Source organism: Patiria miniata, unplaced genomic scaffold (assembly GCF_015706575.1).
Source record: "Patiria miniata isolate m_02_andy unplaced genomic scaffold, ASM1570657v1 HiC_scaffold_5, whole genome shotgun sequence".
NCBI lineage: Eukaryota > Metazoa > Echinodermata > Asteroidea > Valvatida > Asterinidae > Patiria > Patiria miniata.
In genome coordinates this window covers 12,313,890-12,339,395 of record NW_024037072.1, presented here as the reverse complement: position 1 = coordinate 12,339,395, position 25,506 = coordinate 12,313,890, and the positions used below count along the sequence as shown (strand labels likewise).

At 39.3% G+C, this 25,506-nt stretch overlaps 2 protein-coding genes across 2 annotated transcripts; one reads left to right on the top strand and one right to left on the bottom strand.

Moving 5' to 3' along the window:
- Window positions 1–243: 243 nt before the first annotated feature.
- On the bottom strand, window positions 244–14,027 carry LOC119742097 (alpha-N-acetylgalactosaminide alpha-2,6-sialyltransferase 2-like). The gene is made up of 11 exons (XM_038218121.1): window positions 13,985–14,027; window positions 10,155–10,280; window positions 9,393–9,505; window positions 7,007–7,607; window positions 6,337–6,505; window positions 5,567–5,750; window positions 4,534–4,672; window positions 3,114–3,208; window positions 2,766–2,849; window positions 2,411–2,501; window positions 244–2,036 (listed from the first exon to the last, which is right to left on the bottom strand). The coding sequence occupies exons 3-11, from the start codon at window positions 9,443–9,445 to the stop codon at window positions 1,869–1,871; spliced, it is 1,584 nt and encodes a 527-aa protein (XP_038074049.1). The 5' UTR covers window positions 9,446–9,505; window positions 10,155–10,280; window positions 13,985–14,027; the 3' UTR covers window positions 244–1,868.
- A 1,303-nt stretch (window positions 14,028–15,330) lies between these two features.
- Window positions 15,331–21,586, top strand: LOC119740697. The gene is made up of 5 exons (XM_038216074.1): window positions 15,331–15,391; window positions 16,108–16,905; window positions 17,819–18,016; window positions 19,659–19,766; window positions 20,200–21,586. Exons 1-5 carry the CDS (start codon window positions 15,331–15,333, stop codon window positions 20,310–20,312), a joined length of 1,278 nt encoding a protein of 425 aa, XP_038072002.1. The 3' UTR covers window positions 20,313–21,586.
- Window positions 21,587–25,506: the final 3,920 nt, after the last annotated feature.

Genomic DNA, 25,506 nt, shown 5'->3' with positions numbered 1-25,506 from the left:
TCAGGAAGTAATACATCTTGGACACCTATCTTCATCACCATGGCAGCAGTGTGGCATGGTCAACAATTCTTCCGAAAATCGAGTTGTGCTCTCCTGCCAAAGTAGTCATGGTTCTTCACTATCACCCAAACGGTTCAGGAATATCTTATTTTCATGATTTATCCATTCAATAATTTACTGAGCAACAATGCTAGAGTATACTTGAGCCTCTCACTAAAAAAAAAAATGGAGTTGCCAGCTCTCTTTTATACTTTTAGGTTTAATGATTCATTATCATAAAGCCTCGAAGTCAAAATTGTCTTATTATGAACATTAAAGAATAAGTATGAAGCCTATAAAGAATTCACCCTATCAGGATCAGTATTTCGCGTTTTTTCAGGACCAGGAGAATATTGTGTCCCAAAGTTTAATTTTCAAATGCTTCAGCTGATTTTCCTAAAATTCGGCATGATGGTTGGCCGGCAATAATTTCCATCATGACGTCACTTAGTTGCGCTGCTGTCCGGTACTTCATTTTTCTTCCCACTTTTGGTCAAAACGATTTTTTTGGCATTATTTCTACACTATTCAAAGGATTTAAATTTTCCACAAGCATTCATAGGGTCAAAAAGGATTCTCCGATCAATTAACCTTTCGGCATCCAAAGTCGCTGCTAGAGGGCTCTTTACCTACCTTTTGGTGGCAAGATCATCAATTTTTGAGATTTTGTCGCAAAATGTAATTTCTTTCAACCAATATCGGCAAAACTGTATGGTAAAAATGGTAATGTTCTAAATCCGTATTGATGCAAGAACTGTCAAAATAAATGTCTAAAAGTGAAAATACCCTCGATAAAGGTAAGGATGAGTAAAAACAAGCTTAGTGCCGATCGGCCGAAGCGTTCTAGCGCTTGACTGCCCATCTTCAGTCCTGATAGGGTTCAAACGTTGAAAAACGTAACAAATGTAAATTGGCAAACAAAATATCTACATGTTGAAAAGTAAGTAAATAATCAAAATTATTTTATCTAATTATTTAACACACCAATGAGTAACTGTTGTTAGCTTTGGATATTGTGCAGAAAGTAAAATCTATCAAAAACCTGCACCGTCACGCTCTCTTTCAGTTTGGACTTCCTTATAGGGGAGTCTCTGTTTTTTTCTTAGAATTTTCACAGGGACATGGAGGTCTTCTATATCTTCGATGTTTGCATCGCAGACTGCAGGCATTTAGGAGCCTGATTTAACTGCTGATTAGGCCATAAAATAAGATGGAATTGGCCGTGCAGTTTCGTGGGTTGTTTTGATTGATGGCTGCGGTTGATTGTTTTATCTGATAAAAGTTGGTTCTATAGTGTTAAAGTTGGTTTTATTAGATGTCTAAAGCAAAATCAACAGTCACAGAATTTTAAATGTAAGACTTGCGACAGGTGAATCCACCCACGGGTTTATCCAATACTTACGATTATCGCTGCACTCTGAAAATACCCGGGCCAGATTGACCCGGAATCTGGGTTGTATGTGAATCAATCCTTTCCGGGTAAAAAAATGACACCTTGTTTTGGTCAAAATGACACTTTCCGGGTCGAGATTACACGGAAGAGTGCCATTTTGAACCCCACAAATGTAATATTTGACCCGGAAAATTGTAGTGTTTGACCTGACAAAGGGTCGAGTCAAATAGAACAAGGATTGCGGGTCAATCTGACCCGGATGTTTGCAGAATGTGGGTGAGCGCTACTGCAGGTCTAAATGCATCCGACAAGTTTGGTTTACAAATTCTGATGGAACATCACACTCATTTTATTTGGACAAGACAGATCATGACTTGTCCGTGTGAACCGACCAACTGCCACTGTCGGGGTCAAGGGTCACAGTTTTAGAAGCTGACTATCCCCTGGTATACATATTGATGATACCAAGATCGTGTAGTTTTTTCCAAAGCCTGTTCTCTGCCGCATTGTCGTGGTTTGCATAGTTGACATGTTTGTTATAGGACTTGTCGTAATAGTGCTCCGAAAACTTGGTGTAACTTCCACCGAAACCATACACATTGACCTGTAAGGACATTTAATATAACAACACTTAAGTTTATATCACCTGCTGATTCGTTAAACGTCTTGATTTTAATTCTCAATTGTTAAACTGCAATAGTATCCCTAAATTCGAAGCAAATACAAATGCACAAGTTTACCCGAAACAGATATAACTTGGAAAGCGAAAGTCAGATTATGCATGATGGTCAGCCTAATTAAAATTAGTCAACACAGGCCACAACCTGTAGGCTATTCATACGCAGTTTCCTCACAGGATGGTAAAGACATACATTTTTTTCATTTATCAAATCAAAATTTGTTGAAGAATGAATATTGCTAAAGAAACATGGACTCATACGCTGACAAACTTAAAAAAAAAAAACACCAACAACTAACCTCATCACACGTATGTAACGCCAGTAGAAGCATGATACCACCGGTTGTTGGTCGATGAATTTGGTTCCGTTGATAGGTCGAATTTACCCAGCTGTGTTGCGAAGAAGGAAAAAGAATAAGAATAGCAATAATTTTGCAGCGATTCCTAAATACTTAGCGGCGATATTTTGGTACAGTTGCGTAAAAAAAAACACTTTGTCTTCATCATATCATAATGGGATATATTGCAAAGTGAACAGATCAATTTGTCTATACCATTCTTTAAATGGGACTAATTATGTCCAGTTCCTTAAAAGGTGCTTTAAAAAAAGAACACCAATGCAGCGGTGAACAACATCTGGAGTTGAATACGAACCTCCATTTAAGATATCTCTCAAAGTCCGGATGGACCAACTTGATATCGTTGGCTTGCAGTTTTTTGGGAAATCGAACTGGATATCTGCAAAATACATGAATGAACAAGCAGTTAGATTCGACCACAAAAATAAAAAAAATAAATTATATAAGAACCGATGTATTATCATTATAGAATTGATATTATATATTATTGTTCATTAACAGAAATGGAAACATTGAGTTAAGGTGTTTTTAAACATGTTTGTTAATGTTTTGTTTATTAGGATGTCCGTTGGTTCAGTATTGTTCATTCACATTTTTTTGTATTTACAAACAAGACTCTGAATAAATTACTGTGTATATGTACCTGTTTCCTAAAACAGTTCCTTTGCCTCCGTGTAACACTGATGCAAGATACGTGTAAGCCCAGTAGCCGTCAGCGAAAAATACATACCGAATTCCCTGTGGATACCACAAAATGACATCAACTTTTAATGGCTTGAGCCATTCTGAACATCAAAGAAAAATCGATGTACATAAAAGTACATAATTACGTGATAGGCCCTAACCCAATCAACGTAACAGCAACAATTGGAGGTGTTGATTGGAAAAAAATATTACGACTTTGGCAAGTATTCATAATGTAGGGAGCTGAGATTTGAGATTTGAAATTATTACATGGATGATCCCTCATCATAATCAATCTTGAGTTAGTTCTCCATTTTTTCTGTGTATAAAGACACTTCACCTCTATGTAGACCGTTGCTCAGCCGTTGGTGGCATCTCCCGAGGTACAGTCTGAACTTTTACGGTGAGTCTGAAGGGCGCCACCGCAGGGCGGAGGCGGGTCATGCTAATCTCCCGCCTCCGTCATCGGTCGGTGCTCTTCGACCGCCACTTCACAGAATAAAATACTCAGTCAAGTCGAACCCAAGAGTGTCGAGGGCCAGTTATCCTTTTGTGAATACAATTCCCATGCCATTTGGGAGCTGTGACCTCTGAACCCCCCCCCCCCCCACCACAATAAGGTAGATTTTTTGCGGAATTCCATCTTATAATAGTTGATGCGGTACCTGCTGCTATGTACATCAGATTCCAACCAGCTATCTGATCCTGTTAGCTCGGTGGTCGAGTGGTAAGACGTCTGCACTAGAAAGCAGGAGGTCGTGGGTTCGAGTCCCACCCGAGTGATTGTTTTCCAACTTTCACTTGGGAGGTAACACACTGAGTATACAGTGTTTACACGTCGGTGAAGGGCAAAACCTAATTTGACTTTGGAAAGGGAACCGCAATTTCCGTGGGTTGGGGTAATTTCGAGTATTATCTACTTTAGGGTATCGACAGTGAAATAAAGTAAATGGTGTATAAGATATACTGTTTGATTATTAAAGTTGGTCCCTATACGAGCTTTTCCAAATTTTGATTTTCTTTTCCGAACGAAATGTAAAGAAATATAATGTCCTGGAACAAATTAATTTGCTTGTTTTTTTTGCAGGCCTTTATACAGTTTTAGAAAATGGTTTTAAATAGCGCGCTCCAGTTCAGAAATAGCGCACACTACATTCAGAACGAATTAGAAGCGTCCCGCTCTTAATTCAAAAGTTGAAAATAATTAATTGATAACTTGTCATGGGCCGATTTTTTGGAAAGCTCATAACTAAGGTAATGCTGGAAAATTATCAATTCAACTTGAAAATCTATTTTTCAAGGTGCCCCACCCAAAAAGCACATATACACCAATTGTTATTAAATGCTATTTTGAGTTCATACAAAAAGTGTCCTCTTACCTCATCATTAGGAAGTTGTTTAAATTTCGTTTTCCATCCACCTGCTAGTGTGTTTGACAGTGTTATCATGCCAAAACAATAGAAAGAGGTTCTGCTCCCCACATCTTCCTCATAGCCCTCGGTTAAGGCCGTGTTTACTCTGCGAATCGAATCGGTGTTAAATGTTGAAATAATTGTCAGTTTCACTTTTTTTCTGCCACAGTTATCCTATCGATGTCAAGCAGTGGTTGACAAAATAATATACTTAACGGTACGTGTGGTCTATAGCGGTAGAGAACAGGATTCATGATCGTGAGATTGTGGGTTTGAGCCCCGCCGTGTCCTTGCGTGTTGTGCCCTTGAGTAAGGCGCTTTACCTTAATTACTCCTTTCAACCCAGGTGTTAAATGGGTTCCGGCATTATTCAATGCTGGGAGGGTAACAGACCTGCTGTGGAGGAGGTGTGGCGAATGGCAATCTCCCACAGCAGCATTTCATGGACTCGAGTCTGGCCCAATCGCTTCGAAAGAGAGATTGACCCTCCCTTCCCTCCTTTCCGTCCCTTTTACTTTTTTTTTACGGCATACCAGGTCATATCCCTGTGTGTGTCGGGTTTCATGGGTTTATCAGTTATAATCACGCTCGTCTGATCTAAGGAAAAGTAGTAGGCAAATTGTGATACTTCTGATCCCTATGCTCTTTGCTTAGCAATATAAAATAATTCACTTTTGAATGAGACATAAAAAAAACCGACGTTCAGTTGTTGAATTATTTCTTCTCAAACTGTTTGCCAGTTAAAAAGTCGGCTGCCGCACGGCGGGTTATTTGTGCACAAAATGAAAACCCTTTTTTTCAGAGGGTTGCAGACGCCCAAAATCGGAATTAAATATTTGTTTTTGTTTAAACAAAACATACAAATTGAACATTCATTATTTGAAGAGCACGTGAAAACAACAGATACAAGTAGAGGTTGTACAAGTAGAGTTGTGTAATCATAAACATAAATTGCTGCATAGCGTAGTTGTTGTCGCCGAAGTTGTTGAATCGAACTTACCTAAATACATAGTCATTAGCATCGATCTCTTTGCCTTTCTTGGAGCCGTTGAGGATACCTCCATTGCCGATCACAGCACATGTGATACATTTATCGTCTTCGGGAATCTTACCGTTGACAAGACGGTTATCAAACAGATATCGGTTGTGAGGCGAATCAAGCTTTGTCAGCGAAGACGCTATATCTGATGGTAAGAAAGAGCGGATGAGATTAATCATGTTCTTCCTTTTTGCTGACCACAACTTCACTTTGCAAACGATTTTTTGGGTCGATTAGCTGATTGATTTGTTCTGGGAAGGTGATATTCACGTTGTCATTATCTTTCTACTACCTCAAAAAGCCACGTAGGCCGAGCAGCATTAAAAAAAATGTCAGGAATGTTCAATAGACTATAAGTCTCACGAGTCCACGTCCACTTTTTATGTGAACGTCTTGGTACCAAACACTGACTAGTTTGGTCACAGACTCCCATGTTTGAATTTGCCCATTTGTTATCTGCGTGTCGGATTGAACGGAAGTTGAGGTCAACATTGTTAATTTTATAATAGTAGGCCATATCAATTTACATAGCTTGAATATGTTGTAAATTGAAATGCTTTCTTTTCTTTTTAATGTACCCATTTATTGCTGTTGATTTGATGAGCCCAGTCAGGACACAATATGAATTCAATCAAATAGGACAATTCACACGTTGCAGATCATACCCGGTGGCGCTGTATTCTCGTAAAATCTCCCAGATTTCTGAGGTCACCTGACACTCTTGATATTACCTGTTTCATTGGAATCTTGCCATCCGAAAATGCCATGGAATTTTGCAAGTCGGAGGTATTCCTCGTGAGTGTAATGCTCATCCCAAGCCAAAATTGGAGTGTCTAAGACGAACTTGTTACGAGTGAGTGGAGTCGTCAACATCTTGTTTCGGACCGAAGTCGGGCATTTCTGAAAGTAATAAGCATTTTGTTTTTAAGGGTAGATTAACTGTTTGAATCATAGAACGATATGATTTTCTTTTCTCGACACACTCGCTCATAGTATTTATTTTTTTTAAAAATATTTATTAGTATTTTCCATATTGTGAAGTTTGTCGATTTATCCTTGAGCTAACGAACACCATGGACGAAATTCATTGTTACCATTGATATGATTCAGCCACTACAATCGATATCAAATATAACAGATTCAGGTCTACCCTTTTCTGCGTTGGTCGAAATGTAAACATCTGGCATGAATGGTTTGTTGTTAAATGACGATCACACGTGCAGCATTGGTTTGAGTGATCATAGTCTTAATAGCTGTTTCGATTAGAAAATTGTCCGCTCGGGAAATTGTCAGGTTAGCACCAATCATGATCGACACTTGGTCAGTTGTCGCTAAATTGCTGATTAGTGATTGATTGTGTTGATTAGATGCTGGTTGTCGAGTAATCTGTATCATGCTTACCAGATAATTAAGAGATTGACTATCCTGTTGACTTTCTCGTTCGTGTCGTTTCCAGTGTACAGTTCTTGATTTTGCGCGATTAATGACATCCATCAAGGCGTCTCTTATGACATGGTCTGATTGTTTCTTTTGTAAGAAACTTTCAACTTTTGTTAAAAACTGCTGCTCATTTAGACCTAGACCTGCGGATGAAGCAGTTGTCTTGGGTTCACTGTCCCGTCGTTTGGATGTAACTTGTCCAGTTTTCCGGGTCGAATTATCTTGGGCAGCTTTATGTGAAGGTTTGACAATGTTCTCCTTGTTCTGTGAGCTTCGATTTTGGGATAGTGATGGTGATAATATTTTACTTGTTGCAACAATGCTGGAATTTGACTTGGCTCCGTGTGCTGACTTTGCAAGGGTTGTACCATTCGCAGCTTTTATTGTCGATTCATTTGCCTTTGTAAGAAAAGCTTTAGCTTTTTGAATCACTGGCGTCGGCTTTTCTGTTGTAACTGTTACAATATCCGAACCATTGTTTTCACTCGAGACTTTTGCCTGTACTGGCTTGATTGTTGTGGTTTTCCCGTCCACGACTCTTTGAAATTGCTGGACGTTCATCCTGTCAAATAAAAAAAAATAGTCAATAATTATGAACGTGTGATTTTCACATGCTAAACACGCCCTACTTTTCTTTGAGCACATGTAGGTATCAAGGAATCAATGCCTATGTAAAAGCATTTTTATTAATTTTGTTTTTAAATTAAATCATTAAACCTAACGATTTGCATACATTTTTAGGAACACTGAGTAATATACACAAGTCCATGAATAAATTCAATGGCGTTCTGTCCCAAAATCCCTTAGGCTTTGTGAACGTATTTTTTTTATCAGTGCCACTTTTGCATTCGTCTTTGTCATATATCATTCAAAGTTAGCATAGACATAGCAAAGTTGACGAGTGATGTCATTATGACGTCACCATGGGTCATGTGACATCGTCTTTAAGGTGCATATTTGAAGATCCTATCTAGAGAACTGTGGGTTTGATCAGGTTTCAAAGTTGATGTGTAGGTAGACCGGGATGTGTTACAGATAAAAATTGAAATTAAGTCATCATGACGACATCATGTGATTATAATAGATTTTTGAAGTTTTTGAAGATTATCTTCATATCTCTTGAACACAACATGCTAATTTCACAACTTTGGATGTGATGGGTTTCTTAAGTCGTATAGATGTATGCACAAAACAGTGACAAATGTGTGACGTCATGATGACGCCATCGAAAATGCATTAATTTGGAGAGTGATTTTTGATATGTGGCATCATTTATTTCCAAACAAAATGGAATCTGACTGAGAAATATCGAACTTTATTACTTAGGGTGGTAATTGAAAATGGCATGGAAACCTATAAGAGTAGAAAATGTTTCACATGTAATTTATTATTTGTTAAAAAACAGTTGTCTTTTTATATATATTATATGTCTAATTATATCCCAAACACGAATCAGTACAAGTCCCAGCATGATTACAATAAATTGTGCGAAATATTCCTTTAACCAGAGGTGATTATTCACATGCATTCTATTGTCCAAAACAATAATAATATTATTATAATATATTATAATTTATTAAACTCTTCATTATGCGGCCTTAGAATAACGTCAGATTCCTTTTGTCTGCACACGTCTGTTGTGCATTAGAGGGCTTATACATTATTTCATACTGGAGCCATGAAAAGATATCCCATAATTTAAATTTATTGGTCCCCTCCCCCGCTTGCAAAAATGTTGAGCAGACGCTGCGTCCAAATATTTTATGGAAAAAAAACGTAAAACATATTTCCCAAACCAAAATTTCCTTCAAATGTCAACATTTTTTGAAGATCAGATTTTTTTTGGTTAGAAATAGACAAGATAGAACTGAGGATTCTAGTATGCCCACACAAAGACAAAAAGAACTAACCTTATTTTTGAGAGACTTAGGTAGAAAATTGATAACAATAAATTGTTTAATTTTCAGCAAATGCAGCATATCCTTATCATCTGTAAACAAATTTTGTATAGCATTTTTGGTTTGCAGGACATAATAAATGTCTGCTCTGAGCTAACAAAAGAATGGCTCGTAGCTATAACTGTGTGATATAATTATTATTTCGTAAAGAACTTTATTATGCGCATGCTAAAGCAAAAAAACAATTAGGATTTATTTTTAGATAACGAGCAACTGTTGCATAAATTCCAAGGACGTTACAGGCTCCGCCATACTCCATATTGACGTCTACTGATACTGTTTCTCTTTTAAGTAGCCATATGCTGTATATAAAGCACCAGAATTTTGTTAGTAAATTCCGACGCAGACAAACCATCACTTTCTTGGAAAAAATGGATGAAATGTCTTACCTTTGAGGGGTCATTCGGATTGACGTATTCACTGTGTCAAATTTATAAACCATTTTAGGGTCAAGAACACGAACGATGTCAGAAGGCAGAGTGCGAATGCCACGCGAAGTGTTCTGCAATAACGAAAACAAAGCCGATAATAAACATTGAATATATAATTGTATGTCGATCTAATTCCAATTTAAAATTGAGAAACAATGCATTTAAAAAAAAAATTTTTTTGTACTGGCCAATACGTCCCAGGTGAGAATCAAGACCCAGGGAGATTTGACCTGGAATGCGCATCAAATTTGACCTGATACTTTTGGGTCAAAATGACGCTTTTTTCCATCAAAATGTCCCCCCCCCCGAAAAAAAAAAAAAAAATCCGGAAAATCCTAATTTCGACCCGAAAAGTGTTATTTTGATCCGAAAAAGTGTCATTTTGATCCGGAAAGTGTCATTTTGATCCGGAAAAGTATCGGGTCAAGATTAACATTACCCGGATTAAGGGGAAAATCTTACCGGGGACTTTTTAGAAATACTGTACTGAAATCGAACATGTCAGTTTAGATACTCAAAACAATTTACGTCTGGAAAAATGCTACGTTATTAGGGAATCTTCACAAAAAAAATAGTGTTGTGTCTTCGAACTTCTCAGTTGTTATACATATTGATATGTTGTGGTCAGGGCAACATTTAATATATAGGCCTATTCCAAATAAAGCATGTTTTATTTTGGCCAATATAATACCAATTTGGCGACAAAAAGTGTATACTTACGCCAGATGACCCATGATGAGAATGGACGATGTGCGTCGGTCGAGAGGTGTAACAGCCGATATCACATCTCCATCATGACAGGTCTGTGCGTTGCGGTTGATGCGACAAAGTTCGCATTCTCTCATTCTGTTAAATCATTTTATAATTCACTGTAGATACAGTGTCGTGTCTACATGCGATTCATCCATGGCTCTTAATTGTTTAAATGCCGGCATTCGGGCTTTGAAATGAGATTATAAATACTCAAAAACGTGTGAAATGACCTTCAGAGCACAACTAACGTACACATGATTATTGTAATCGATATTTAAAACGGTTCCAACATCTGCTGGTATCGCGATCGACATCAGCATGATAAATGAATAGATGAGAGGATAGGTCGATAGGATGAATATTTTTTTATGACTATGAAAATTCAATTGCCATGAAGGACATTATAACTTTGTAAACGTGTGAACATTGGTTGAAAACAATATTATTTAGTTGTTTAAATCAAATTAAAAGGAATACGAAAGTATGTGACGTGAAGCGTGCGAAATCGTGACAGATTTACCAGTGGCAAGTAAGGGCGGATCGGGGGGGGGGGGGGGGTTGGCAACGGGGGCAATGCCTCTAAAGGCCCCCAAGCCCCCCCCCCAAAAAAAATGCAAAAAAAAGCAGGCACTGCGTAGGCCTACACCACCATCTTTTCCTTAAAAAAATGTGGTGAAAGGGAAGATACAACATTTGCAAACATCAAACAACGAAATGATCAAATATGACAAAATATTTTACTGGTTTGATAGGGAATGACAGTCCAAAACATCCTGTAAACTTGTGGCTCCTGGTGTGCTTACATTTTCAAGAAATCTTGTAATTTTTCCCAACGCTGGTCGGCCGACCAGCGTTGGAGAAAACTTTTTTTTTTTCAAAACTGCTTCTAATATTTCATATTAAGTTATTCCGAATTTTCTTTGCAATTGATTACACACCCATGAAGGGGTACAAGCCTGCTAGACTGATTCTCTGACCTTACAACTCCCCAAAGTCTAAAAATTGTTCTGTTTCATTTCAAATGGGGTCAGGTAACCAAACTATAAGAACATGGTTGGTTTTCTTGGTTTATCCAGCATCTCCGAACCCAAAACGTGAAGCAAGTCAGTTAAAAAATATATCCTATAAAATACTAATCCTCCAAATCCATTCATTTCTGAAAATTGCAGCAAAAGCAAATGCTGCACATTCCCTTTAAAGTGGTCGGAAATTGCCTCAGATCGCACCACAGAGCAGCATTCTTGCACAAGCCGCGTACCACGCGCCGTAATTTTTGGACCCACTTTAATTTAAGGGGACACAAATTTGTTTCATCCACCCCAAACAGTTGTGCTCTGGATCCGCCCTTGAACAGTGGCAGTAGCAAATTGCTAGCATGTCATCAAGACAATCATCGGAGGGTATTAGGACATCACAAAACAGTTGCAAACAACCACAGAGCTTGACAGTCTCCCAGATCAATGTGACAAATGCGACTTCGTCTCAGACAGTCACAGACAATCGCGAATTGAAAAATTGACGGCCAGTCGTTACAAGTGAAAAGATTTCATTCACGAGTCAGCCATATTCAATTGATAGTGACGTAAACTCTTCATTTTTGGAACTTGAAAGGAATGTGATTAATACCTATTCTTGTAAGATCATAGAACATTTTAATAAGTGTTACTTCGTGAACACGAAAATGACCGATTCAGCGCACAGTGTACATGTAAATGAAAATCACTCGGTTCTGTAAAATACGCGCGCGTAGTGCGCACTCAAGTCTACTTGGGTGTTACTTCGTGGTGTCGGTGACGATATGGAGGTGTCTGCATGAAGTCAAGGGTAAAAGGTAGTAATTGGTGGTTTTCGGGGGGTTTTCCCCTCATCCCCCCCCCCCTTCAAAAAAAATTAGGGAAGGGGCTGTCAGAAAAGGGTAGGTAGGCTAACTGGAAGCAGAACAATTTTTTTGCCCAATCATAAAATTGTCTGGCACCATCCCAATCAACAGTTTACAACTTATAAAATAGAGTCAGGGAACATACATGATTAAAAATGGCCTCCTCGAGAATAAGGTCTATAGAGCAATGTGTCGTAATTGTCGCGTGGTCTCAGAAATTCCGAATTACAAGTTGACCCATGATCCTTAAAATTTGCGATTTGCCTTGCACTTTAAAGGTAATTAGACACCATTTGCAAGCAGTTAAAAATGAAAACTGTCATAATATCGCGATATATCCTTTTTGAATGTAAGCAAATAATAGGATTGTGCATCCTGCGAAATCATTGCTGTTACTTTGTTGTCATTTTCGAGAAAAAGGGAGTTACCATCATTTCCAAGCGATGGCTAGGGCCAAACCATTCGGCCTTTAACGAAAACATAATTATGCTTTGTGTCGTGAAAAATGAAGATTCATGCATATTCACAGTTTTCTCAAAAATAATTATCTACTTGTTAGATTTGTCATAGCCTGCTTCAGACGCATTATTGCTCCTTAAATCATCAAAAACACATATTTTTTCTCGAATTGTGTCCATTAGTTTAATGTCCTCAAAAGTATAAATTTCTTTCTTTCTAGTCCTTTGAAGGATGCTCAGTGAAAAAAAACTTCAGTCCATACCAGTACAATATAGACATCCGATTCTGCAGTTTGAGCTTCGGCTGCATCTGTTATATCTATTCGTTAACATACCCTCATTTAATATTCATGGAAATTTATCAAGTACCCTCAAGTTGAAGAGCCTGCTCGAACAAACGTGATATGGTGGCGAGCCAGGCATTGAAACAACAATATTTGTTTATTTGCTTCATGGATTTTGGGCTAGCTATACACACAACTGTGAAACGCTAACACGCTTTTTATATTGCAGATTTTAGTTTTTGTAATTCAATAAGGGAATAAATGTGTGTTTGGGAGGTATTATAACACTCTGTTTAAGACCGGTGGGAGTCTGGATGGGTGATAATTACCCGAGGCGAAGTTCTATTTTAATACATAACAAATACCACAAAATTCAGCTGTCCAGCACTGAACATTTATCGATCGGCATTGATGGATACCCTTAAATTTACAATGAACAAAAAGTTACAAAGGAGAACAGACAAAAAAGGGGGTTAGGGGTCAAACCCCCCCCCCCCCACGCTCAGACTCATTTTTTTCATAGAAATACATTGAAAAATAATGTAAACCACCACCCCCCATTATCCATGGTGGTATAGGTTTTTCCGGCCAATTTCCTGAAATGTTCATTCACTTCTGAAAATCGGTCATTCATTTTCGTCTGAATTTGAATGCACGTCTTTAATACCATTTCAATTCAATGAAAGTTCAATGTTTTCACTGTCCGTGCATTCGGTTTTGAGAAACAGACGGCCAACTACGTTACCTGTGCATTCATTTACGCAAGCATACCTTTTCTCTAAATTGATTTCAGGTACATCTAATTTGATTAAGGGAATAACAGTGTGAGGAGCCGGTCTTCACTGCGTCATAATGACCGGGTGTGGGGGTGACCGCTGTTAATGGACCTCGACTTCGTCTCGGTCCATTAACAGCGGTCACCCCCACACCCGGTCATTATCACGCAGTGAAGACCGGCTCCTCACACTGTTATTCCCATTAATAAATACCTTTATAACGAAATAAACAGTTAAAATGCTTCAATTTTGTGACTTTTTTCCGGCGATATTTCCAGACTTTTTTTGTGTTCATGTTCATGGGCCATATTTTAGCTTAACAGCTGTCGTTAACGACGTAAACTCAACAGAAACTGCTGCCGTAGCGAAACAAATTACAACAATGTTTTCATATCTTTACCTGATGGAGGAAGCTGAAATCTCGTTTACACATTCCTTGTGTCCGGAATTACAGAGATGCTTGCTTTAGGAAAGGTAAATATGTCGGTGGGTGAAGTGTTTCAAAGAAAATAAATCGTAGATCTACGCTTTCGTCGTAAACATCCTCAGTATATACTGCACAGCTAGCTTTACGATGTCGTTTCAAAACTTCCTTACGCGCGCGCGCGCACGCATCCCTAGCAACTGTGTTGCGTACGCGCGCGTCAGTCTCACGCGATGGGGGTTGAGCGCATGTGCAGTGCTCAATTGTTAAAAGCTACCGCAGGACTGTTACTATATTTTGACCAATCATTGGCTTGCATGGGGCTGAACGGGGCTTGATCAATACTGGTTCAGGGGCCATTTATTCGCTTGATCTTTGAAGCCGGTCCATTATCACCGTTAATGACCGGCCACGTGATCGAGTCTCGACCAATCAGAAACCATCAACTCTCCAAGGTATTTATTAATGACGGTTAATGAAAAAGAAACCCCCAATTGAATGGTGAATGTTTGAAATCGCCCTCCAAAAGCGAAAAAGAAGTCTTTAAGACGAATCTGAATGGACATGAACAGAAGGGTGCTGCTCAATCACTTAATTGATTGAATTGAAATGAAATCAAATGCTGGTAGCGAAAATGAAACGCGTGTTCAGAGCGTGTGAATGACCGATTTTCAGAAGTGCATGAATGAACATTGTAGGAAATTGGCCGGGAAAACCTACATCCGCCTGTTCGCAAAATTTGGTGCGAGTCAGCTGCGTTACGGGTATGTACACTTTTCTATAATAGTGTTGATGATCGTCGGGATTGAACAGCGCCCCCATTGAAAGTATGGTACACGAGTGATTGACGAAATCGTGTTTCGTGATCAAAACGTTGTGCATGGTTCTTCGCTGTTTTCTCGAAAAGTTTTATATCCACTGAGCTGAAACGTCAACAGATTAGGTTTTGAATATTATTCTCTGGACTTTGAGTGGTGCTATTATAGAAAACGAACAAAGCACACGAAAAGCCAATCCTATGTGTTTTTAAGAAGTAGGGCCTACTACGTGTTTAAAACACTGACTCTTACGTTCACAGGTGCGTACTGCCACTCAAAAGTGCCCTCTGTCAACTGGAATTGAAAAATAGGGTTGACAAGTTGTGTTTCCTCTAGCTTGTGTCGGCATAAAATGGACAACGGACCCACAATGTAAACACACATAACGGGTACTCAGTGACTATTATGTTCAGCACGAAGTTAGTTGTGCCGTGCCATTTATTCAGAGCTCCCACGGATTCCAAAATGGTAGCTATTGAAATTCTGAGCCAACATTTTTCGGTGATGATTCTGCTTATGCAGATTGATGTTATAAGAGCACAATGTAGCCTGCTGGGATATGAAGGTAAAAAGTGAAGATTGTTGGGGTGCGTAGTTTGCTAGTCATAATCACTCTTGGAGGACGACTGCATTAAGGAGTGCATCAATGATAAAATCATATAGATATCATGTAACAGGGATATGACAAAAGTGGGCCCAAGTTTAATGAATCACCCGTATAGCTTTGCTAAAACTTATAGGTTTGGACAACCTGACAATCTGTTTTAGAGAAGTTTTGTGTTTTATATTCTACAATTATAAGGCTTTAGGAAATAGATGCGAATACAATTTTAAGCACAAGAAAACCTCCACACATGAATGTCCTTTCCAAAAATCCACCTGTTTGAGATGGTGTGTAACTACAATATGATCGAGGTAAGTGGCTTTCCCAGTGCTTGTCAAATGAAGCCTGATAGAGTCTTTCTGTGGATATACTGCCCAGATGTTTCAGGCAATTTACATTTAATTGGTTCATGTTACAAAGTATCAGTCCACTCTTTCAGTCTTCACCATTGTACAGTTCGGAGACACTGGTTTAAACACATTTTTGAAGCATGAGAAAAATCGCTTGTTATGTAGATCAGCGTTCAGAAAAACAATTTTTTGTTGCCTTCATAACGCAGACAGCAAAGTTTCAGGCAGTGCATATCATTGTACATAAAGAATACTTGTTCTATAATAAGGCAGGCTTTTTTTCCTCTAAGCTTGAAGCACACAATCCTTTTCCCTTTTCCTATTTAGATGATGACGTTATCGGTTCTCATCTTCAACGGTTTCCCAGGCGGACTGGGCGTGGTCCGGCGCTCAATACAAGTGAATGTGATCTTATAACCGACGTCCCGGAAGGAATCCGAAACTCCATGAACTTGGATACCTTCTACCAGAAATACACACATGCGTACGGCGTGCCTGTTATGTCATCCAGTAATCCTTCGGACGCTGCTCTGACGCGAGGCTGCTACACGGTGCGTTTCCTCCTAGCCGATCGCCAGGAGTTAAGAGATGCAATGCATGACGCATACGGTCGAGTTGGTATCATCGGACTATCAGAGAAAACTACAGATATCCCAGAGCATTCTTACCTACCGGACTTCTGGAATGAGCGGGCGAGGGGTTTAGGGGGCACTCCGAGAATTCCTGTTACTACAAACGCGGAGGAAAACCTGTTGTGCCATGGAATGTTTCAAGATCGATGGTATGAAGAGGATGTTCTTGTCCACGAGTTCACACACGCGATTCATCTCATTGCGGTCAATCAGGTTGATCCAACATGGAAAGACAGGCTGGCCAATGCTTACAGAAACGCCAAGGAGAAGGGTCTTTGGCAACACACCTACGCTATTTCTAGATCACTGGAGTACTTTGCAGAAGGAGTTCAGGCTTACTTCAGTGTGCAAACACACCGCACCTTTGTTGACATGGTTCACAACGACATCAGCACTAGGGAGGCGCTTCGAGAATACGACCCGGAGCTGTATGAAGTCATACGGGAAATCTTTCCATGCGAGAATGAAATTGTCAAAAGATGCAACAATCAGAGTAAGTCATAGAGTAATCATTCATCATTCATAACAAATTTGAACCCGTACACACTGAGCCAAGATCTAGGCCTAATACATGCAAGATCAAAATGAGCAGAATTTTGGGGTCGCAATTTGAAAAGAAAAAAACTGAAACTGAGAGTATGTTCCTAAAGTAACATCACCGCAAAAAAACACGTCCTGTTGTCAGGAAAAGTATGATTTTTTTTAAATGTTTAACAAAAGTGCACTTAACAAAAACCCCAGATGTTCCATATTTTTATTTGTTTCAGAGTAATGGGTATTCATACAAAATATATTGCAGTGTAAATTCATGTAATGACCTTTAACCCTAAAAGGGCCGGAGAGCGCAATCTGCCCACCCCCTCAACTTTTTACACGGTAGCCTTTAAACAATTTTGTTTCGCAATCCCAAGCTGTTCTTACTTTTTAGCCTGGAGCCTTGCGCATCTTTTGATACCAAAAACATAAAATTCGGACCACGGGTTGCCACGCAGCGAAAAATGTTCCCGCGCTACGTGCCGTGAAAAATGATTTTCCCATATACGTCGTGTACACAGAGCAGAATTACCATTCGTGCATATGAATAATTAGTTAGCCATCATTCCTAAAACCTTTGACATAGTCATGACATTTTTTGGGTATGTTCATGAATAGTTGTTCTATGCATGACCGAGTTTCTCATTTTTTCGTGGCTCGATGGTAAAGATCTTTTTTGGGGAGGGGGGGGGTGGAATTCGGCCCTATCCCGGCTGAGAGATCGTCGCAATGACCCGGCTCTAAAACAACAGTAAGAAGTCCACAAATTTAATTGGTTACAAATAGCTTCATTTGGAAAGGGAATCTTTTTATCGTGTGCGCAGAAATCATCTGCAAGTAATTTTCTCTCATTTTAATAAACAATTTTACAGCTGAGATCGACTGGCAGCCTATGCTGATGGACTGCAATTACGTTAGGCACACGACAACCCCCGCAATTACCGACTTTAAAATCACGACGTCAACAGAGGGTAGCACGCGGCTCTTCACAACGGTCATTCCCAGTCAAAAAGTCACCACTTCATCTCTTAATGGCGCTACTTCGAGTACAAACGTACCAGAAGTCACAGGTAGGCGTTGAAGGTAGAGTGGTTTGCAGCTATGCAACTGACCGAATTATTGTTAAAATGCTTACTTGGTTTAAAGAGAGTAATGACACAAATTTCCCTGTGAAATTATTCCATCTGGGATGCTGTCATTTTGAAGAAAACAACAAAGGAGGGTCAATTCCAATGATATGTCAAGTGACACATTTTAGACATTTCCGTTTGCAGTTGGTTTGTAATTGGGCGAATCCGTGAATGGGTGGAAGCATTGACTAGGCACGCACGCGCGCAGTTGATATGATTCGTCGGTTCAGTGTAGAACACGTATACATGTACAATCGGCTTAATGAAAATCAGGCATACCACGCCCCACGTAGGCTTAGACCATCAGTCCTCCCTTCTTCAAGTTCATGGATCTTGACGTTCTTGGGGTGACCACAGCTTCGCTCATGCAGGCCCCACTCTCAGGAACAGTCTACCCCTCTCTACCTGTTCGCACTCAAATCTCCTTTTCGGCTTGCACCTTGCAATTTATATGTGTTACGACTTAGCATTTTATACATTTTGAAGTTTGTATAATTACTCAGTGAATAGCGCCATGAGCGTTAATATAAACTGAGATGCCACTATCATCATTATTATAGTTAATCAATACTGATTCGAGATTGCATCACAAGAGGGCGCAAATCAGAATATGACTCGTCATGTTCCAGACCAGTAAATAGCCATAGATCTCATTGGTGATTACAGGCAATTCCAATAATTATTAAAACATTCTCACAACTCTCTAAGGTGTTCATGACAAGCATAAAATTAAAGCTTATTTCATGATATTTCAATGTCTGATAATTTTTTTGGGGGGTGGGCAATAATTTAGCCCTTTTATTGCCTACTGTCATCCAAATTTCGCAGAAATACAAGCTGACATGTACACGACTTCCACGCTTCCTTTTTACCAACCATCAATTTTGAAGTTTATGGCCCACAAAATGAACTGATACCGAAGAATTTGAGGGCATGCAAATCGTGATTTCAGCGGCGTAGGCAATTTTGGGCCTATTTACTGAGTACTGGACTTGACTCTTCAACGTTTGGATTGAAATCCAGAATATTGTTTTTCCCCCAGAAATATACAGCATTCACAGAACTTAAACTTCATTAGAGTAATTGTTAAGCATCATTTGATTTTGAGCACTTTTGTTGCTTCAAACGAAAAAAAATGCACAAATGACAATTGTTCCATTCAACCGTTAACTTGATGAATGCATGAAGCAGCTGCTCGGCCAATTAAAGCCTGGTCGTTCGTCACATCATGAAGGAATTTTTGTTCCTCCATGGTCACATGAGAATACAAAGCTAATTTGGGAAGCGAAGCGGATAGCATTATGGAATTTGCAGTTTCTACTCGACATGATAAGAAAACATTCGGCCAGAACCATTCGGCCTAGCCTAGGCAACTGGAAAATGAGAAAAGTTTAAGAGTGAACAATGAAGATTGATAAAGAGCGGAATTCGAACGTGGGAACTCCCGATCATACTGGCGCACAAGTGCCAACGGGGCAAAAAAGCAAAAGAAAAATCTGAACGTTGCAATTCAGCTAAACCAGTTCATATTAACCGCTTGAATTTCATTTTACCGTTGGAACATCTGAACCTTTGTTTTTAGATTGCAAAGACGACGCACCATTTTGTGAGGAAATGGCCACGGTCAATGAATGTACCTACAATGACGTCATTCGTGAGATGTGTCTCAGAAGTTGTCACTCATGTGGAGGTAAGCTAAAGCACATTGCTAAGAATTGTGAAAAAAATCACGATAAATAAAACAAGAAGAAAGAAGTTCCTGACCAATCAGTACTTCTTGGCCACAAATTTGGGCCATTCATCCAACTTTTGTGATGTTATCTACGTGGTTGTCCGACTGACAAAAACTGCTGTTAGTTGATCAAAAATAAAATTTGAAACGACTTTTAACATTTCGAACTGTACATTATAAGATGGAATTTTTTTTGGCGCCGGGGTGATAACACACTGAGGGAGGTAACACACTGAGTATACAGTGTTTAAAACGTCGGTGAAAGGCAAAACCTAATTTGAACTATACATTCCAATTGTGGTCATTGCACCCTCAAAAGAAACTAATCTTTAAAACAAAATAGTGCGCTCCAGTTATTGAACATCTTTTTTTGTTCTCTCTGATCGAATAGGTTGCCATGACTACAAGGATCTGTGCTCTGACCTGGCCGAAAGAGAGTTTTGTAAACACAGAGAGACATACATGTCAACATATTGTAGGAAGAGTTGTCAGGCTTGCAAATAAGCCCAATAGACTTTCAATTACAAGGGCTGTATAAATATAAAAGTAAGACTGTAGACTTAAGCCAGAGCAGATCATTTCATCCGATATTTATTTTGTAAAAAATAACCCCGACCTTCTAGTTTTTATTGACATTATGGAGAACCGCCAACATAGGATGACTGGATAGCTCAGTTGGTAGAGCACTAGTCTTGACCAAGTTTGTCAAGCCAAGCTTCTTCCCTGCACAAATGGTCCGGCTATTACCCTACTTGTCACGGCACATAATACGCCGCGCACTTTGCTAGTACGTATAGAGATGTACAGCGCACTTTGTCGGTACGTATGCAGTACCTACCGTACCTTCGTACGTAAAACGTACACCCCCATGCAGTAACCACTACGCGGCCGCAGTCGAGGCGAAAGACTGCCACTGCATGGTTACTACAATGCGGATTTGTGTCTTGGGCGTATCGGACAGGCAAAGCGGAGCTAGCCAGGGGCGGCCTGCCGCGCGGCGTGCGTACGTGTGCCGTGACAGGTATGGTAAATGGCTGCCGGACCGTTAGTTCAGGGAAAAAGCTTGCCTTGACAGGCTTGGTCAAGGCCATTAGAGAACAGGATCGGCAATGCAAAGGTCACAGGTTCAAACCTCGCTCAAGTCAACTTCTTTGTTTCACTTAAAAACAACATTTTTTCGAGTGTTAGTTTGTCATGGAAGTTTAAAGTAATTATCATTTGATACCAAATGATCCACGACATTCACCATGCATACCATGTCCTCAAAAAAAATTGCTAACAAAACAAACACAGTTCAGGAGCGTTGTGCCTTCAGGTTACGTAGTCGTCGGAGAGAATACTTAGCTTCAGCGATATCTTGTTCATGCTGAAACACAACTATCCCACTAAATACTTACTTGGCAGAATGCGAGCTAACGTCAATTAATGTTTATTTACTCTTATGTTTATTTGGGGAACCTTTCAAGTTCTTTGCCGCTGCAATGCCAAATAAAAACAGAATGATGGCTAGAAAAAAACCACAGGACAAATAAGCAAATTAATAGGTCAAAGGAAAAAATAATCCTCGCGCTTCATTGCATCAAAGTATGGCATCATGGTAGGACAATGTCAATAATGAGGATTGCGCCTTTTTGAAGGGCACATGACATGGATTTTACTTAGGAACATGTTTAGTGCTTTTTCTACTTTTCTTAAATGTATGAAGCTATTTGACATCCTTTTTGGGTAATGTCATTGAAAAGTGCACTTCTATAAACATGCCTGTAAAATTTCCCTTACTTTTTGTTCTGACGAATGAAGTCGCTGTTGCGGTGATTTCCATTTCAGGAAAAACACTGACTGTCAGGCCAAAAAAAAAATAAGTCGGTCTCTGGTCAGCGCGCGCGTCGATTTTAATCATGCGCCTCGATTTTTGTTTTCCAAAATGTTCCGCGGTAGCTCCAACAGCGCCCTCTATTTCCGCACCTCCTCAATTTTTTTTAACCAAAGAGCACCAAGGAATGGGAAATTGCACCAAGGCAAATGATCGAAAACACCATGGCAAATTATGGAGGACACCAATGTACATGAGGGCACAAAAAAGCAAAATAGTACCCCACCTTGTCTGTACAATCCAAGCTTGAAGAAAAAAAAATAAAGCAAATAAAAAAAAATAAAGCCGCGTGGCCGCGTCAATTCCGGAACTTTGGTCTGACCAGAGACCGAATATTTTTTTTTGACCTTAAGTCTAGGGGTTTTCTGTTCAAATTTTGAGCCCAAAATTTGCTCATTGAAAACATGTGTGAGAAAACTTTGCTCATTGACCTACTATTATGTACAAATCACCAAAGAAAAGAACATTTACAGCAAAATTTCAAAACTTCTGGCAGATTGTGGTGCTGAAATAGCTGTAACATTAAAGTTTCTACCTGAAATGACATCACACGTTTTCCCATGAATATGCACATTTTATTTAGCAAAAAAAACAAAAAGGCACCAAATGCCCTTAAAAACAAAACGAAAATTGAAAATAAGGTAAAATAGGACACAAAGGTGTACTTACAAGGACTGCTTTAAATAAGTATATATTTAATGGCCCTTTCAATCAAATCAGTTATGAAAGTACAATGTACATGTATTAGGCTTCCTTTTATATGATAAACAGTGGGTGCAGCTGCTGTAATGAAGACTACTTCGCAGGGGAAATGATGGCTGCTTGAATTTCCGATCGCAGGTGTCTGCTGAGCATTGTAAATATCTACTAAAGAGCGACGACGAGACGGCAACCAGACCATCACCCTTAGCAGACGTTCACGGTGACTGCCTGCGTGCAGCAATCATTGTAGGATGTGTCTGATCACACGCTATACTTAGTATAATATACTAGTGAACATTCAGTACACGTGCAACACCCGTCCCTAACCTGTATTTTAACCTGCATTCACAGGGTCAAGCCGACTTGAAACGTACACTATTATGTACTAAACTGAATATTGTTCGTGTTCAATAGCTGAAGCACGGATCCTAGACACCAGGATAAACGACTCGGTCCAACTCCTGGTTAGACGCGTGATAGCGGCCTGTACTGGTGAACCAAATACCATGAAACTTTTCAACGAAGACCACTGCGCGCGGTGGCTTTCAGATTTGCAAGGCTCTTCGCCCGATCTGGCCTCGAAGTCTGTCAAGCCAGCGAAATATATTTTGAATATTCATGCGTCTACGTTTTTTGGTCTTTATTATTGAATTCTGATAAGTGATAACTACATAACCATGGTAATGCCGAGCACAATATCTTTAGTTTTAAGATGAACAATGAAATGTCGCTTTTGTTTCATCGGTTCGGCATCCTATCTCTCTAAAACTTTTTAATAAAAGCCTCATTAAAAACGAAATTTGGGTAAACGGTGTTCTCCTCGAAATTTGACGTTTATTTCCCGGGTAAATACTTCATCTATGACGACAAATACTGCAAAATACCATCTGTTATATCCTGAAGTATTTATTTCTTTAAAATAATTTGGAACAATTATATCTTAAATAAGTAGTTTTTAATAAGTAGTAAGTAGTAGTTTTGCTTACAGTTTTACGAATATTTCCGTTTTAGACTTCATGCAAAAACCCAACACAATGGCACATCTGGAAAATTCGCGATTGCGCGCCAATGGGTATTAATGCCCGTTATCACGCGTCTAACCAATTAAGGCAAGTCCGCTCAGTGCATTTTGTACTGGAGCTCAGAACAGTCGTTTATCCTGGTGTCTAGGATCCGTGGCTGAAGTTTGCGTCTTATAATTGCGTTGGGCCTTTTCCAGCTCAATACACCACATTGAACAAGTCCTTTGGTAGATTCTATAGCGACGATAATCGAGGTACTCATAATGTATGTATTGCAGTAAGGGTTGTTAGTGATACCGCCAATAATAATAAAAAAATAATCAACAACATGGCCTTGACGACTGTTGCCATGACATTAACTATGTGCTTAATGGTTGTTGCCATGGAATTCGCAAGTTGAATAGAGGGTCGGTCGTACATGTCTAGTCACATTCGCATGTTCTATGGTATCTCTTTTCTATTCTACTTGACTTAAAACGTCTAATGTATTTAAATTTCACAAACAAACAAGAACATTTTGTTTCTTTCTAGTATTAAAGGGTCCATTAAGTGATTTTTTTTCTTCAGAATATATTTTGTGCAACCTTCTACTCTTCTTAAATGAATGAAAATATGTTAAATTCCTTTTTGGGTAATTGTATTGAAATGTGCACTTCTAATTTGAGGGCGCTGTTGCCGTGATGTCATTTCAGGAAGAGGCTGTTCAGTCACGGCTCCTATGGTTGCAAACCAGTATTAATCGGTCCGAAATTGCCTACGCCGGCCAAATCACGATTTGCATGCCCTCAAAATCTTCAGTATTTCAGCATGCTGTGGGCCATAAACTTGAGGGTTTGTAAAAAATATGGGTGGAAGCCGTGCACAGGACTGTGAGCTTGTAGTTCCGTTCAATTTGGATGAAATTGGGGCCCTTAAAGCGCTCTTTTTTGCAATAGAGTTTAGGCATCGTTTTTCAAAATGGCGATGGGCTTCAGGACTATTTTCAGGGGTGATCATCTTCGGATGGAAATTTCTCCTAAAAGTCATCAGTTGACCCCCCCCCCAAAAAAAAAATTGAAAAGAAAATGAAAGATGATGGAATAAGCTTTAATTTGATGTGTGTCTCGAGCACCTTGGAGAGTTGTGAGTATTTTTCCCGAATTTCTGAAGTGTGAGCATTTGCCATTGGGGTCTATGGAAGTTTATTTACTGGTATGCAACCCTCAGCAGGATGAACGACTCAGCTATTCAACAAAGACCAAGACATCTTAACCGCTTCACTATGCCGCCGGCTTTCAAATTTGCAGGGCTCTTAAAAATGAACTATAGGCCTACGAGCTTTAAAATGAACTATGAAATATCGCATTTCGTTTTATCGGTTCGGGACCACAGATTCTCTCTAAGACTTTGTAATGCAAGCCTATTTAAAAACGAGATCTGGGTAAACGGTGCTCTTCTCGAAAATGGTGTCACATTTGATGTTTATTTCCCGGGTAAATACTCCATCTATGACGACAAAAAATGCACAATACCATCTGTTTTATCCTAAAGTATCTTTTTATAAATAATTTTGGAACAGGTATATCTGACAATAAGGAGTGGGTTTGCTGAAGGTTTTAAGAATACTTCCGTTTTAGATGCCATGCGAAAAACCGACAAAATGGCACACCCAGAACATTCGCGATTAACATGTCAATGGGTATTAAGGCCCATTATCACGCGTCCAATTAAGGTTATATTAGTCCGTTCAGTGCATTTTGAAATTTGTACTAGAGCTCAGAACAGTCGTTCGTCCTTGTGTGTAGGATACGTGGTTTAGTTAAGGGGTTTTCTGTTCAAATTGTGAACCCCAAAAAATGCTTATTGCAAGTATTTGTGAGAAAGGCTTGCCCACTTAAAAAAAAATCATACATTATACCAGTACCCAACGCACTTTTCATTTTTCTTTAAAACCTTAAAGTTCGGCATTTCTTGTTACATGAAAAGACTCGACTGTATAGCGAGTTCAAACTCGGAAATACAGAACACAGTACAGACTAAATCCAAACTGTTTACACTTTCAATTGAATCTCTGGAAAAAATACCGGCGCTATACGATTGAAAATAGCCCATCAAACAAAAG

What these genes read in the sequence shown, in the direction of transcription:
- LOC119740697 (XM_038216074.1), top strand. Translation starts at nt 15,331, where the DNA reads ATGATTCTGCTTATGCAGATTGATGTTATAAGAGCACAATGTAGCCTG. An exon ending in TAGCCTGCTGGGATATGAAG is followed by an intron (nt 15,392 to 16,107) that starts GTAAAAAGTGAA and finishes TTTCCTATTTAG; the next exon opens with ATGATGACGTTATCGGTTCT. An exon ending in AAACGTACCAGAAGTCACAG is followed by an intron (nt 18,017 to 19,658) that starts GTAGGCGTTGAA and finishes CTTTGTTTTTAG; the next exon opens with ATTGCAAAGACGACGCACCA.
- LOC119742097 (XM_038218121.1), bottom strand. Translation starts at nt 9,445, where the DNA reads ATGGTTTATAAATTTGACACAGTGAATACGTCAATCCGAATGACCCCT. An exon ending in ATCCGAATGACCCCTCAAAG is followed by an intron (nt 7,608 to 9,392) that starts GTAAGACATTTC and finishes TTTATTTGACAG; the next exon opens with GATGAACGTCCAGCAATTTC. An exon ending in GCTAATGACTATGTATTTAG is followed by an intron (nt 4,673 to 5,566) that starts GTAAGTTCGATT and finishes TTCGATTCGCAG; the next exon opens with AGTAAACACGGCCTTAACCG.